Source organism: Lepus europaeus, chromosome 13 (assembly GCF_033115175.1).
Source record: "Lepus europaeus isolate LE1 chromosome 13, mLepTim1.pri, whole genome shotgun sequence".
Taxonomy (NCBI): Eukaryota; Metazoa; Chordata; class Mammalia; order Lagomorpha; family Leporidae; genus Lepus; species Lepus europaeus.
In genome coordinates, this window is record NC_084839.1 from 82,678,028 (window position 1) to 82,694,695 (window position 16,668).

General features: G+C 49.6%; 1 gene segment (V, D, J or C); it reads left to right on the forward strand.

The window, feature by feature from the left end:
- Window positions 1-2,730: 2,730 nt before the first annotated feature.
- LOC133772390 (Ig kappa chain V region 3381-like) lies at window positions 2,731-9,899 on the forward strand. The segment is given in 3 exon segments: window positions 2,731-2,785; window positions 2,910-3,268; window positions 9,825-9,899. Coding segments are annotated over 3 exon segments (489 nt in total).
- The last annotated feature ends 6,769 nt before the right edge of the window (window positions 9,900-16,668 follow it).

Consider the following 16,668-nt stretch of genomic DNA (forward strand, 5'->3'; position numbering starts at 1 on the left):
AGCGCTGCTGGGTAGAATAGGAGAGCGCGTGCACACCGCTGTCTCTCGGAGTCTCTGATCTCTGTGTGGACTCCGCTCCTCTGGGACAAGCGAAGCAGCCTCGGGTCACCCACAGCTGCCCTCTGTGGTTTCTCTGCACAAACCCATCTCAGAGAACCAGGCCCCCCACACTGGTCAATCCCTCTTGTCACTGTCTGTAGGTCTGTCTCTTTGTGTTTAAAAAATTCCAGTTGCTTCTAAAGCTATTTATGAGACAACTAATTTGGAGGCTAGGGCAGTGAAAATGGCAGACGAGAAGGTGGGAGAGGAGAAGTCTGAAAAGCTGATGCAGTGCAGCACTGAGAAGCCATTAGGTGAGAGGAAGCTGTAGACCTGGCAACAAAACCTACAGAGACCTGCAGGTCTGCGTTGGCCACAGGTGGTCAGACGTCCCAGACAGCATCAGCCACACCCGCCAGCTGGGTCAATAAGCCCGCAGAGACCGCTCCACCTCTGGCTGCAAACGCCCTCTCAGGAGCGGTGTGACAGAAATCCCAGGTGGGAAGACTCCCTTCGTTCAAACAGGCACCTGAGACAGTGGAGGACTGAAGTAGTCTCTTACGCCAGCGGGCTCAGCTGCAATCATTTCCCGAGACCTGAGCGGCAATCCCACGTTTCTTACATTGTTTATAGGTTCATGAGCATCATACCTGAGCCGTTACAGCACTGGTGGGTTTACATTGCAGCCTACGAGACTTAGGACCACACTGCCAGTGGTCGGTGGGCCTGGTGCGTTTGTAGAAGAGAGAGCAGGGGCAGATTTATTAGGTCAGATGTGTGGCTGGAGCTTACAAGATCACAGCCGGCAGACTTCACTAGTGATTGCCAGCAGCCACTTTTCAAGGTCTGTGTTGGGGGAGGGGTCTGCTTCTCTTTCTTTGTCTCTGGTTGTGGCCTTATTTCCTCTACAGCAGAGGCGTGTAATGAAGATGAAGATGGGGAACCGGAGCAGAGGCCTCCAGGAGCCAAGGTGAGGATGAGGAGCCCTGGAAGGGATTCGCCAGCATCGGCCGGACACATCACTGCAGGAGGGAAAGCACGGGTTATCTGAGGAGCCGAGGCTCTGGGAGCCAAATATCAAACCTCATCCTGGAAATGGCGGTGACCAAGACAACTGAATGATGAGTTTAGTAATTGGGGCTGGGTGTGGAGTGGGCGTCCAATTAAAAGGAACAGGTTGACTTTTTGAAGAATGGTACAAGACAGTCTTTGAAGCTTCTTTGATTTTTCTTTTTCATATATTTTTAAAAATGAATGGTATTTTAATAAATCGGAATTTGAAATTGAAGGACAGTTGTGTTCTAACACGCTTTTCAGACATTTGTTAATTTTGTAGCTTTGTGTGATCAGTTTCCAAGGCTACAGATAATAAAGAAATCAGAAGTGGCACCTGTTAAAGAATTGCATATCTTTAGACACAACTATCAGCACATCAAGAGGGAAGCACAACTTTACTGTCTTAGCTCTCTGAGCTCCCTCCTTCCCTGAACTCTCAGCCTCCCAGGAGCAGCCTTATACAGAGAAGGGGCATTGTACTGAGAAAAAGGGACTGACTACTGACTGAGAGTAAATTGGGATAAACTAAGCTCAGCCTTTTCTTCCTGGGCATTTGTTGGGATTGAAGTCACCAGAAACGTGGTGTTGCATTGCAGTCAGTGGATACCACGGCTTAGCCTTTTAAAAAATTAACTTTGTGTGTAAACTATCGAGTATTTGACATAGCCTGCTTCACCCTAAGGGGTCTTGTCTGCCTTCATTAGTTGTCCAAGGCCAACCGTTTGCTACCAAAGTGAATCAGTATTTCGAATGTGCTTCTCTTGGTATTTGGTTATTAGCTAGGTCCTGTATGTGTTACCCCAGACTGAGGCAAATCAGAAGGAAGCTGTTTCTTTTAAAATACAAATCACCAAGAACGTAAATGTACCCATTGCTCAAGCATTTGCCTGATTTTTTTTTTATTATTTAAAAGGTATAAACACCAGGTCGGCGCTGTGGCTCAACAGGCTAATCCTCCGCCTAGCGGCGCCAGCACCCCAGGTTCTAGTCCCGGTCGGGGCGCCGGATTCTGTCCCGGTTGCCCCTCTTCCAGGCCAGCTCTCTGCTATGGCCCGGGAAGGCAGTGGAGGATGGCCCAAGTGCTTGGGCCCTGCACCCGCATGGGAGACCAGGAGAAGCACCTGGGTCCTGGCTTTGGATCAGCGCGGTGCGCCGCTGCAGCGCGCCAGCCGTGGCGGCCATTGGAGGGTGAACCAACGGCAAAGGAAAACCTTTCTCTCTGTCTCTCTCTCTCTCACTGTCCACTCTGCCTGTCAAAAAAAAAAAAAAAAGAAAAAGAAAAAGAAAAGCGACTTTCTCCTTCAGAATCCCAATGTAATCATGAACAAATCATGCTATCTTGTCTTCCAGTTCATTTAAGGTTGTTATAAGTGTCCCTCAGTGACTATGGAAGGTGACGTCTCCTGGTAGAAGCATGCACACTGCAGGTAAACTTGGGCAGCCCTGGTCTGAGCTGGGGCAGTTGGAGACACAGCCCCTGGGCTGAGTTCTGAGCTGCCCTGGGCCCTTCAGCTGGGCACAGCCCTGCCCCGCCCCTGCTCATTTGCATGTCCCAGAGCACCGCCCACCTCTCTGGGCATTTAGGAGCAGGCTGCTCCTGCCCCATGCAGGAGGCAGTGCCAGGCAGGACCCAGCATGGACACGAGGGCCCCCACTCAGCTGCTGGGGCTCCTGCTGCTCTGGCTCCCAGGTAAGGAAGGCCAGCAGCAGCAACGGCCTCGGGCAGTGTGGCCAGGGCATTGTGGTCTCTGCAGGAGCGTCCTCTTAGAGCGTGAGGATGAGTGTGGTCTCTGTGTTTCTGTTTCCCTTCTCAGGTGCCACATTTGCCGTCGTGCTGACCCAGACTCCAGCCTCCACGTCTGCAGCTGTGGGAGGCACAGTCACCATCAATTGCCAGGCCAGTGAGGACATTTATAGCTATTTAGCCTGGTATCAGCAGAAACCAGGGCAGCCTCCCAAGCTCCTGATCTATGGTGCATCCGATCTGGCATCTGGCGTCCCATCTCGGTTCAGCGGCAGTGGATCTGGGACACAGTACACTCTCACCATCAGCGGCGTGCAGTGTGCCGATGCTGCCACTTACTACTGTCAGCATGCTTATGGTTATAGTAGTGGTAATATTGGTACCACAGTGATCCAAGCCCTAACAAAAACCCCCCAGGAAAGCAGAAGTGTGAGGCTGGGCTGCCCCAGCTGCTGCTCCTGGGCCCCATCTGCTGAGAGTGATTCTCAGAGCAGCCAGGCTTGAAGGTCCTGCAGGGTCGGGTGGAAGGGGCCAGGGTGACGCCTCTGGGTCTCCCTTATTTCCTCCTTGGCAGCAGCAGCACAGACATGACCATGTCCCTACTGTGCTAAAGGAAATGAACTATTCTTTCTGAGTTCAAAGCTGGACATCATTTGGGATTCATAGAGCAAAAGAGAGAACACTACAGTTATTACAAGGAAAAATATTTTAAATATTGGTGATTATAAAATTTTATGAAAGAAACCGATTTCATATGTATAGTAATTTAATAATATTTATTTGCTTTTTGAATGTCCGTGTTTCACACACACACACACACACATACACACACAGTTTCAGAGAGAGAGTTCTCTTCCATCTGCTGATCACTCTTCCCAAGGCTGCAGTGGCTAAGGCTGTGCCTGGCCAGAGCAGGGATATGGAGCTTCTCTCAGGTCTCCCACATGGGTGCCAGGGCTCCAACACGGGATCCATCTACAGGAGCTTTTCCAGGCCAACCATGGAGCTGGATTGGAAGTGGAGCAGCTAGGACTCCCACCGGGGCCCATGTGGATGCTGGTGTTGCCTTTGGCGTCTTTACCCACTGCACAAGGCCGGCCCATCCTATCCACAGTTGTGAGGGCATAATGCCACTTCCCACCACGTCCTCCCTCCTTCCTCACTCCCACCTTCCTGCCTTTTTCTTTTAAGTTTTACTCGGACATATGTTCAATTTATTACCACCAGGTTAACCTTCCAGTAAACAAAGAATTCAGCGATGAGTGAGCAGAAAAACCACTGTTCCTCCAGAGTCTAGACAAGGCTGTGGGTCTCAGTCCTCCCAATCCCTCTGTCATTACCAGACCTGAGGTCACTGCCTCCCCCAGGGGGTCACACACAGGCGGAATTACATCAGCTTTCAATCCCTGATTGAGCAGTTCTTCATGCAATCCCAAATGAAAGAGCAAATTCTCATCGATTTGAATCTACAGAAGCTTCATTGTTTTCTACAGAACTGCACATGACTGACAGTATCACAACTCTCCTAGGCATAGAGTAATTGTAAAAAGTTTGAGCAGAGCCCTTCATCTCATAGATCTCTCATTTTGTGGGCAGGGCAGATATGCGTGGCTCACTTGGATAATCCTCCTCCTGCAGCGCCGGCACCCCAGGTTCTAGTCCCAGTTGGGCACCAGATTCTGTCCCGGCTGCTCCTCCAGGCCAGCTCTCTGCTATGGCCCGGGAAGGCAGTGGAGGATGGCCCAAGTCCTTGGGCCCCTGCACCTGCTTGGGAGACCCGGAGAGAGCTCCTGGCTCCTGACTCCTTGCTCCCTGGCTTCGGATTGGCTCAGCTCTGCCCATTGCGGCAATTAGGGACTGAACAAATGGATAGAAGACCTTTCTCTCTCTCTCTCTCTCTCTCTCTCTCTCCTTTTCTCTCTCCCTCTATGCTTCTCCTTCTCTCTGTGTGTAACTCTGCCTTTCAAATGAATAAATAAATCATAAAAAAAAAGTCAGTGCCCAGACACTAGATAGAAGAAAGAGGAAACCCAGTTTTGGAAGGATGTCTTTCACTGTGGTTAATACACATGTCTAGTGAAGATAATGTTCTTAAATGCAATATTTCCAATTTTTAAAAATATTTATTTATTTACTTGAAAGACTGAGCATTGGTGAAAAGCAAAGTGAGAGAGACTGAGAGGGAGAGAGAGAGAGAGAGAGAGGATCCTCCACGTGTTGGTAGTTTCCCGGGTGACCCTGTCAGCTGAGGCTGGGTCAGACCACAGTCCAGAGCACAGAACTCCATGTAGGACTCCCAGTGGGTGGCAGGATCCAAGCACAGCCATTTTTATAAAATCATAGCCCTCGCCATGTTTTCTATTCATTGCTCTTTTACGTCACACCAAGGCCACTAGGGGATAAGAGAAAGCAGAAGCCGCCCTGGCCTCAGTGACGTCCACCAGATCCACACCGAGGAGCTGCTCAGCTTCTCCCAGATTCTGGTCTGTGCAAGCCCTGCAGCCCCTGTCACAGGTGGAGCAGCAGCAGCAAAGCTGGGCTGAGCCGTGAGGAGAGCGTGGACACTCTACCCACACTGGTCCTCTCTCTGCTGAGCCCCCAGAGAGACTCTGTGGTTGCAGAAGAAAGCCCATCTTCAGTTTCCCACCAGGTAGGTGCCCACTGTCTTTTTTCCCATCCACTGACAGCGAATGTTCACAACAGGAAAGCTGGGTGTCGTTACCGATTGTGACGAAGGCATCGATGTGAGCTGTCAGCTGGATGTGCAGTGGAAAGGCACTGTGTGTACTGCTTCACCATTTTTTGATTTGTAAATTTAAAGCTATTCTGAAATGGAAAATTTCTTTACACGACAACCACAAACCCCATGGTGAGCAAGTGTGGGGTGCTGTTTTTATTTTTTTTCTTAATGATTTATTTATTTTATTTGAAAGTCAGAGTTACACAGAGAAAGGAGAGGCAGAGAGAGAGAAAGAGAGAGAGAGAGAGAGAGAGAGAGAGAGAGGTCTTCATCGATTGGTTCATTTGCCAATTGGCCCATAATGGCCAGAACTGCACTGATCTGAAGCCAGGAGCAAGGAGCCAGGAGTCAAGGGCTTCTTCTGGGGCTCCCAGGTTGGTGAGGGGCCCAGGACTTGGGCCATCTTCCACTGCTTTCCCAGGCAATAGCAGAGAGCTGGATGGGAAGTGGGGGCAGCCGGGTCTGGAACCTGCACCCATATGTGATGCTGGTGCTTCAGGCTAGGGCGTTAACCCGCTGTGCCACAGAGCTGGCCCCTGGGTGCTAGTTTTGAACTTAGGTATATACAATGTTAAATATATTCCTTCCACATGGCCATGTTCATCCCATAGCTGAGGCCAGAGATTAAAATAACTCAAGAGACAAGCCCAGGTTGGTGTGACACACAGCACACAGCTCCTCACTGTCTCTGCCTCACTCCACGTGGACCCAAATCTGCCATCCAGTCCCTCCAGGATCTGTGCCCCCAACTGCCATTCTCTCAGAGCCTCCTCAACCCCAAGGGGACTGCATGTCATTGTTTCATATCTACATTCCAAACTCTTTCCTCACCCTTACTTTTAGCCTCTCATCACTCAGCTCATTTCCCTGTAATTCCAAATTCTGATCTCCGTTGGAACAGATCAACCAATCGAAGCCTCCTCTCCACTCTCGTCCTTTGATAGCTGACCCTGCGGCTGTCACATACCTACACTGACAGGAGGTCATCAAGATACTTACCCCCACAGATTTCTCTCTCAGAGGAGCTGTGTGCTCGCTCAGCTTACAGTCAGCTGTTCTCTGTGTGCTCTAGAATGGACCCCCACGTGAGCACACAGTGACTTTGGGAGGATATCAGAGCCCAGCCCCTCACTCAAAAGGGAAAAGACACTGACTGCACCTTCCAAGGTGTGACCAGGTATTCTATAGAAAAATGGATTTCTTCCACAGAATCCCAAACTAACTATGAATACATTACACCATCAGGGTCAAAGAGTTCACTTAAAGTGTTTGCCAAATGTCCCTCAGTGACTTTGGGAGGTGACGTCTCCCAGTAGAAGAATGCTCACTGCAGGTAAACTTGGGCAGCCCTGGTCTGAGCTGGGGCAGCTGGAGACACAGCCCCTGGGCTGAGTTCTGAGCTGCCCTGGGCCCTTCAGCTGGGCACAGCCCTGCCCCGCCCCTGCTCATTTGCATGTCCCCAGAGCACCGCCCACCTCTCTGGGCATTTAGGAGCAGGCTGCTCCCGCCCCATGCAGGAGGCAGTGCCAGGCAGGACCCAGCATGGACATGAGGGCCCCCACTCAGCTGCTGGGGCTCCTGCTGCTCTGGCTCCCAGGTAAGGAAGGCCAGCAGCAGGAACGGCCTCGGGCAGTGTGGCCAGGGCATTGTGGTCTCTGCAAGAGCGTCCTCTTAGAACATGAGGATGAGTGTGGTCTCTGTGTTTCTCTTTCCCTTCTCAGGTGCCAGATGTGCCATTGTGATGACCCAGACTCCAGCCTCCACGTCTGCAGCTGTGGGAGGCACAGTCACCATCAATTGCCAGGCCAGTCAGAGTGTTAGTAACAACCACTTATCCTGGTATCAACAGAAACCAGGGCAGCCTCCCAAGCTCCTGATCTACAAGGCATCCACTCTGGCATCTGGGGGTCCCATCGCGTTTCAGTGGCAGTGGATCTGGGACACAGTACACTCTCACCATCAGTGGCGTGCAGTGTGACGATGCTGCCACTTACTACTGTCTATACAGTTATTATAGTGGTAATACTAGTACCACAGTGATCCAAGCCCTAACAAAAACCCCCCAGGAAAGCAGAAGTGTGAGGCTGGGCTGCCCCAGCTGCTCCTCCTGGGCCCCATCTGCTGAGAGTGATTCTCAGAGCAGCCAGGCTTGAAGGTCCTGCAGGGTCGGGTGTGGAAGGGGCCAGGGTGACTCCTCTGAGGCTCCCCCTTCCTCCTCCTTGGCACAGACACGGTCATGAAATACTATTTTAAGGAGAGCAATTATATTACTGGAGTCTTTGATTTTATAGTATCAATTTGAATTCATAGAGCAAAGCAGAAAATATTATAGATATGACAAGCAAAAATAGTTTTAAATCCAGGTGAGTGGAGCTTCCGAAGCCCTCATATCCTGGGAGAAAGGTCGTCAGAGAAGAGATCATAGACACAGAGACTCTCAGATCTCTCCTGGAGGCCAAGCACCTTGGGGGCAGAAGGCACAGGTGCTGCCCCGCATGTCCTCAGCCCTGTCCAGGAAGCCCTGGGGTGGGGGCGCGGGTGCTCTCACTGCCTGCAGCACTCACAGGGGATTCTCCCCCGCCCCTCTGTTCCTGGCTCTGCCTGCAGGAGCTGCTTGACAGGCGAGAATACTGCTTGTCTTGTGGTCAAATCTCAGTTAGTTTGTCTAGAATACAATGGTGACCCGAACATGCGGGCTTGATCTAACCCAGGTCTGCACATCTCTCTGTATTTTCTCTCCATGTATCAGTGTTCCCCTCTATAGAGGAGGCCCTGGCTTGCACAGCAGGGACCAGAGGCACAACCAGGATGGTGTGAAATGCATCGTTCACTGCAACCCCTGCTTCAGTCCATGTTGGGCTCACACCTGTCATGCAGCTCCTTCTGCACTTTGGCCACCAAGTACAGTTCTCTCACAAGCAGTACACACCCCAGGGGACGTTGTTTCCGATTCTGGGGAAAGTAAGAGAAGTCGCGTTTCCTCCCCTTCCTCATCTCCTCTGTCCCTTCTCATCCTGGGTCAGTGCTGCCCCTCACGGTCACCGTGTTCTAATCCCTGCCCCGGTATGGAAACAGATACACAGACACAAAGCTCTTCTTCCACTCAGGTTCTGCTTGGGAGCCTCTGCCGTCACATACCGAGACTGAAGAGAGACCATGGAAGTGTTTCACCCAGCAGATTTGTATCTAAGGGGAATGCTGTGCTGACTCCCCTCACAATAAACTGCTGTTTGCCTCTTGTCAAGACACCCAATGGGAGCAAAGTGAAACTTTGGGTGACAGAGCAGGATCAGGGAGGGAGGTGAAAGGCGTTGTCTTCCTTGGTGTTTGCTTGAAGAATTGTCACTGTAATGAATTATTACATTCTCCGGGTCATCAAAGAAGGAGGTACCTTTCTCTGAAGGGAGGAGAGAACTTCCACTTTGACTATGACCTTGTCTAAATATGATAAGAGTCGGTGAACTCAATAGGCTTCCATAGCCTTGGCAACTCATGACTGGAGCCCAGGGAGATTACCAAGGCCATAAACAAGAGTGGTCAAATTATTAAGTCAACAACAGGAGTCACTGTGCACTTACTCCTCATGTAGGATCTCGGTCCTTAATGTACTACATTGTGATTTAATGCTATAACTAGTACCCAAACAGTATTTTTCACTTTGTGTTTTCTATGTGGGTGCAAACCGTTGAAATCTTTACTTAATATATACTAAACTGATCTTTTGTATATAAGAGAAATGAAAATGAATCTCCGATGTGAATGGAAGGGGAGAAGGGAGCGAGAAAGGGGAAGGTTGTGGGTGGGAGGGAAGTTATGGGGGGAGGAAGCCGTTGTAATCCATAAGCTTACTTTGGAAATTTATATTCATTAAATAAAAGTTAAAAAAAAAAAGAATGATTCCATTCTTTTCAGCTCACAAAACTCCATGTATATTGTTGAGGTCAGGAGCTCTGCGTTTCCCTTGAAGAAAACCCCGGAGGCAGCAGGGCTGTGGTGTTCTGGAAGCTCCAAGTATGGGATTCTGTTCCTAGGTTTCTCCAGCATTAGGATGGTCACATTTCCTGCTCTGTGGCCCCTCCTCCTGTCACTCCACAGCCTGCTGCCCTGTCACAGCCCCTGGACCCTGGCCCTCCTCCTGACTTCAGGACCACTGTGATTGTATTGCTCCCACCAGGTCCTTCTGCGTCATCTGTGGGAATTGGAGGTCCCTAGCTTGCTGAATGCCAGTTTTGCTCTGTACTCTAGCTTGCTTGCTTGGCCGGCTGGAACGCCATGACAGGCCTCATCCTGGACCAGGAAGGAAGCAGGCCGGGCCCTTGAGAACAAAGAAAGGAAGTTCTCCTAGAGTTTATGGCCTTCTGCTCCCTGCCAGCTCCCCTGGGAATTTATGGCCAATGCTTCCTGCCAGTTCCTTCCTGAGCCATCTCCTTTGTGCAGTGTTTCCTGCCACATAAGGTATAGTCTTTACCTTTAAATGAGCCAATGAACATGCTAGGTCCTAATACCTTGCCATATAGAGAATAAGAAGGTAACGAATGCAGGAGATGAGATGACCTGCACCCTTGTAAGTGTGAGGCTATAAAAACTTTTCTTATGCAAATGAGGAGGCCTTTTGCCTGTGAGCTGTGTGCAAGTAGGCAGTCCCAGCAGGCTGGTAACAAACAAACCTCTGCTATTGCATCCCAGACTGTGCCTTGTGCATTGAGTGGGAAATTCGGACTCAGCAATCTCCCCATCACAGCCCTGAATCAGCCACCCTGCCCAGCTCCGTAGATGACAGTCCTAGCATGCAGGGAGTAGGCTGTGGATGGCTTTTGTGTTGGAGACAATTTCTGTCCCATTGTACACTCTTACCATCTCTGCCACTGTCTCCCTGAGACAGAATTAGAGCTGATAGGGCAGATTAGGGAGCCACAGAGGTGGGGGAGATCCAGACCGAGGAGCTGTGAGCTGTGTGTTGGAGGGGACGGGGAATCTTAATGCTGCCTCTAATGGGGACTTCATGGAGCCCAGCTGCCTGTCAGAGTTTGATCAATGCAGGGTGGTTTTAGAACTCAGAATCTGATGAGCGCCCAAGGCAAGAGTGGTTGTTCCCCAGGCTCATGACTGTTGTAAGCCAGTAGGATGATGATCGGTGGTTTTTTTTTTTTTTTTTTAAGAATTATTTATTTATTTGAAAGACAGTTACAGAAAGAGAAAAGAGCAAAGGGAGAGAGAGAGAGATAGAGAGAGGTCTTCCTTCCAATGGTTCGCTCCACAATTGCCTACAATGCCCTGGACTGTGCCAATCTGAAGCCAGGAGCCAGGAGCTTCTTTCAGGTCTCCCACATGGGTGCTGGGGCCCAAGGACTTGGGCCATCTTCTACTGCTTTCCCAGGCCACAGCAGAGAGCTGGAATGGAAGAAGAGCAGCGGCGATACCCCTCTGTGCACAGACGGGATGCTGGCACTGCAGGCAGAGGATTGACCTCTGTGCCAGAGTACCAGTCCCTCAACTGCAGCCTTACACATCTGCTACAATTTGTAACCCTAGATGACTTGTCACAGAATCCGGGGCATTGTGAGCCCATAATGTGCAACTTAATTAAACCTCCTGGATACCGCAGAAAGTGTGTGGGAAAGATCAGCGCAGCGCACCGGCCGCATCCCACTAGCCATAGCGGCCCCCTGGGGGGTGAACCAATGGAAAAAGGAAGACCTCTCTCTCTCTCTCTCTCTCTCTCTCTCTCTCTCTCTCTCTCTTTCTCTCAGTCTAACTCTACCTGTCAAAAGAGAAAAATAAAAGAAAAAAATCAACTTTTAACGTAAACTATCAAATATTTGAAATTGCCTGCTTCCCCTTAAGAGGTCTTGTCTGCCTTCATTAGTTGCCCAAGGCCAACCATTTGCTACCAAAGTGAATGAGTATTTCGAAGGTGCTTCTCTTGGTATTTGGTTGTTAGCTAGTTCCTATACGTGTTACCCCAGACTGAGGCAAGTCAGAAGGAAGCTGTTTCTTTTAAAATACAAATCACCAAGAATGTAAATGTACCTAGTGCTCAAGTATTTGCCTGATTTTTTTTTTTTTATTGTTTAAAAGGCATAGACCCAAAAAATTCAGTATTACATAGGGATGGAAAGGAGAAGATGTGTTTTCTTAACTTTGTCTACGCATTGAAGTTACCACGTTGTGAAGTCATATCTGAATTCAACTCACTACAGGCTGTCTTATTGGCAGTTTTTTTTTATCATTTAGTTTAAGAGCACACCTGTTCACCAGTGGTCTCCCCAAAGCACATTTTAGGCACCGAAATACAGAGAAAATGCATCTTCAACCATACTCTATGGAGTTCTCACCACATATACTCTGTTAGATTTGTGTTTTTTGGTCGTTTATTTTGTATTTGTGTATTGCATGTGACCTCTTTTGTTAATGTGACAGTTAAACCCATCTTTATAACGTAAGTCTCAGATAAAAAAACTAATGTAAGGATTTCCTTGTGTGGGGAATCCCTCAGGAGTCCCAAAGAGGAGTCATGGATCACCGCTTACCCAACAACTAATAGGAGGTGGACCGTGGAGAAATTCATGGTAGTCCCAAATGAGTTACACAGCACCGCTAACCACAAGTAAACTAAACTAAGAATGGAGTTACTGATGCTAAGCTCGGAGCTGAGGGCACCAGCCTGCTAAGTTTAGTGTCTGCCAAGAAAAGCATCTCCTCATCAGACTGAACAGACGCCCCGGACAGTCTGACAATGTGTGTGCTAGGCCGGTGACCTGAAGTCCCCCCATCAATAGCACGGCGACTGACAGCACTGGACACAGCTGATCCTCCCTGTCTTACACAGCAGATCGGCGGTGCCCCGGGAAAGTCCAGAACGTGACTGATTGACACCCGGACCCCCACCTGGGGCCTTTTCCCCTGGAGTGGCAAGGATAAAAGGAGAGCTCTTTTCACTGCTCCGCACCCCCTCGGGGATCATGGCCCAGTACCTGGGAGCCTCTGGATCTCCTCCTACATGGAGCTGAAAAGCCAGCTCGCTACTCTGGAGCGGCCCAAGGCGACCACGGGACCAACATCCATCGGAGCCGACGCCTGGACACCGCTCATCAGCCTGCTGCTGGACTGGAGAGCAGAGCTGGACCAGACCTCTCAGCGCGGTCCTCTCCAACTCCTCGCCTGGGAACTTGGAGCCTACTGCCCAGAGAGACAGTCATCCCGCAACTTCCTGCCTGTGATTGTTCTGAGATCTGTCTCTCTGAGTAGTAACGGAGCCTTCAGACCCTGGACTTTCAAATCTGCCTTTCATGACCCTGATACAAACCTTGAGAATGCAACATTTATAATGATATGAGCCATGTGGAAATGCAGGAATGTGCCTTGACCCCATGATCAAGAATAATGCCATATGCTTTGCTGTACTTATTTCCCTGTAGTTGGATTGCCTTAGAGACTGCTTTGATGCTGGGTGTTAGGATCCGTGGATTAATGGACATAACTATAATGATTGGTATGCAGAGTGGTGAAGCCCTAGTGTGGATTGGTGTGAACAATAAAAAGCTTTCATTGGAAAGACAGTCTTGTGTCCGTGTGTTCCTTCTTCCCGGTACTCTGACACATCGCCCTTAAGCCCTGTCGAGCTGCATGACAGTAGGTGCTCACCACACCTTGAAAACTCCTGTGCTGGGGCTGGCACTGTGGCTTGGCGGAAGCCACAGTGCTGGCATCTCATATGGGTGCCGCTTTGAGAGCTAGCTGCTCTACTTCTAATCCAGCTCCCTGCTATGGCTTGAGAAAGTAGAGGAAGATGGCCCAAGTCCTTGGCCCCTGCACCCACATGGGAGACCTGGAATAAGCTCCTAGCTCAAGGCTTTGGATCGGCACAGATCGGCTGTTGTGGCCAAATGTGGAATCACTAGCAGATTGAAGACCTCTCTCTCTCTCTCTCTCTCTCTCTCTCTCTCTCTCTGCCTCTCCTTCTCTCTGTAACTGTGACTTTCAAGTAAAATAAATAAATGTTAAAAAAAAAGAAAAGAAAACACCTGTGATGCTCAACTTGGAGGCCACTTCAGACTGACTGGTGGTCACCACTCCTTGAGCTCTTCTCTAGGTGACAGCTTCAGAGAGGCAGCCTGCGGGTATTCCTAATGCTTCGTGCACTTACCTCTAAGTCTAGAATAAGCCCCAGTGAAACACTGGAAATGCATATAGAACTGTTAGCTCTCCCATAATTTTATTAATCAAGTTACATGAATTTAACTTACTTTAATGCAGGCAAAGTATTCATTTTTTGTCTATTTTTAAAATGATTTATTTATTTAGCTGAAAGTTAAGAGTCACAGAGAGGTAGAGGTAGAGAGGCAGAGATAGAGATAGAGACAGAGAGAGAGAGACAGAGAGAGAGAGAGAGGTCATCCACCTGCTGGTTCACTCCCCGGATGGCTGCAACTGGGGGATCTGCCCCATCCAAAGCCAGGAGCCAGCAGCTTCTTCCTGGTCTCCCACATGGATGCAGGGGCCCAAACACTTGGGCCATCTTCCACTGCTTTCCAAGGCTTTAGCAGAGATATGAATCGGAAGAGGAGCAGCTGAGACTAGAACCGGCACCCATTTGGGATTCCAGACTGCAGGCAGCGGCTTACCCTGCCACACCACAGTGCTGGCCCCTAGCTTCATTTTTTTAAAATATATTTATTTGCTTATTTGGAAGTCAGTGTTACACACACATGCACAAACACACACACACACAGAGAGAGAGAGAGAGAGAGAGAGAGAAAGAGAGAGAAGAGAGAGATCTTCCATCTGCTGTTATATTCTATAAATGGCTGCAATGACCAAGACTATGTCAGGCCAGGCTAAGAGCCAGAATTCTTTCAGGTCTCCCATGGCTGCCAGGGCCCAAACCCTTGGGACATCTTCAGCTGATTTCTCAGGCCATTAGTATGGAGCTGGATTGGAAGTGGAGAAACCAGGACTCCAAGAGGTGCACCTATGGGATGCTGGCATTCAGGGGTGGCTTTATCCACTACACCACAGTGCTGGCTGTCATATACACATTTTGAGAATTCATGATACTTTGCACCATACTCTCTTTCCTTCCTCACTCCCACCCTACTGCTCTTCTTTTTTGTTTTTTAATTTTTTCAATTATGTTTTATGAGATACTTTCAATGTAGCTCAGCCTTCCACTAAACAAAGAATTCAACGAGGAGTGAGCAGAAAAACCACTGTTGCTCCAGAGTCTAGACAAGGCTTTGAGTCTCAATCCTCCCGGGGCCTCTGTCATTACCAGACCTAGGGTTCACTGGATTCCCCTGGGGGTCCCAGGTGAAATCGTGTCAGCTTTCATCCCTGATAGAGCAGAGTTCTTCACTCAATCCAAAATCAATAGAAAATTCTCATCGAATTGCACCAATAGCAGCCTCATTGTTTGTCCACAACAGCCCACAAATAACAGTAGCACAACCTTAGGCATAGAATCGTTGGCACAAGTTAGGCAGGGCAGATAATAAACCAATGACGTTCTACCCCTGCTCCCTCTCGGCTCCATGGTAGAGGCCTCCCCTGGAGCAGCACCATCGCTCAGGACAAGGGGCCTGTGGTGTCCAGGTGCACGTGTGCATCCTCAGTGTCAGCCTAGACAGGGATGAGGCAGAGAAATGCATCAGTCAGTTCTACACTTGTGTTTCTAGGAAAGAGCTAAGGTGTGGTCTGGGAATGGTCCCAGAGCCAAAGTATCCTGTGATTGCCGAAAAAGTCTTTAAATGTTCACGTTCCTGTAGCATGAAACCAGGTAACACACAGGTCGGTGGCAAGAAGCAGTGCCCTGACACTGGAGATAACAAAAAACAGAGCCCAGTTTTAAGAGGGTGTCTTCCACTGTGCTTAACAGTTATTTCTAATGAGGTTAACTTCCTTCCATGGTACCATTTTCTATTTTTCAAAATATTTATTTACCTAAAACTCAAGCATTGGAGAGAGACAAAGACTGAGAGAGATTGAGAGGAACAGAGAGGAGAGGAGAGGAGAGAGAGAGAGAGAGAGAGAGAGAGAGAGAGGGAGAGAGAGAGAGAAGGCAAGAGAGATAGAGATAAATATGTTCTTTAACCTGGTGCACTCTACAAATGGCTGTAACAGTGAGTTCCTGGCCAAGCAGAAGGCCAGAGCCAGAACTGCCCCTGGATGGTGCAAGAATCCAAGACCTTGGGCCATTGTCTGCTGCCTCCCAGGGTGTGCATTCGCAGGAAATGGGATCAGCAGTGGAGCAGTGGGGATTCAACCCAGTCTCTGAGGTAGGCTGCTGGCATTGCAAGTGGCAGCCCTATCAGCTGTTCCACGATGCCAGCCTTCCCTATTATTCGGATTTCTTAAGAAAAACCTAAAGGGTTCCAGAAGGGGAGAGAGGGAAGTTATTTTTCGTGATGTTCCTGAGACCTATGGTGACTCCTTGAAACTTTCACTTATCTTTTCCTCTTGCATCCTTGACTCAGAACTCTGGCTGCAGAGGGGAGAGCGCACCTGTGTGATCTCTCCTCTAAGCACCTGCGTTCTCCTGCTGAGTCCTGGTCTCTGGAGCCGCTTGTTCTGAGGATGTTTATTCTGAGTCAGTACAGAGGTGAGTGTGGACAGAAGTCTCGTCTCTCAGAGACCATCTCCCTGGTGCAGCGGTCTGCCATGAGGGGACAATGTGAGGGCATCAGAGGACAAACAGGTAAAGTCAATGACCTCAGCCTTAAAGTGTAAACTATTCATTAGAAAAGTGACTTTCTCCTCCAGAATCCCAATGCAATCATGAAGAGATAATGCTATCTTGATTTCCTGTTCATTTAAGGTTGTTACAAATGTCCTTCAGTGGCTTTGGAGGGTGAACTTTCCCGGAAGGAGCATGCTCACTGCAGGTAAACTTGGGCAGCCCTGGTCTGAGCTGGGGCAGCTGGAGACACAGCCCCTGGGCTGAGTTCTGAGCTGCCCTGGGCCCTTCAGCTGGGCACAGCCCTGCCCCGCCCCTGCTCATTTGCATGTCCCCAGAGCACCGCCCACCTCTCTGGGCATTTAGGAGCAGGCTGCTCCCACCCCATGCAGGAGGCAGTGCCAGGCAGGACCCAGC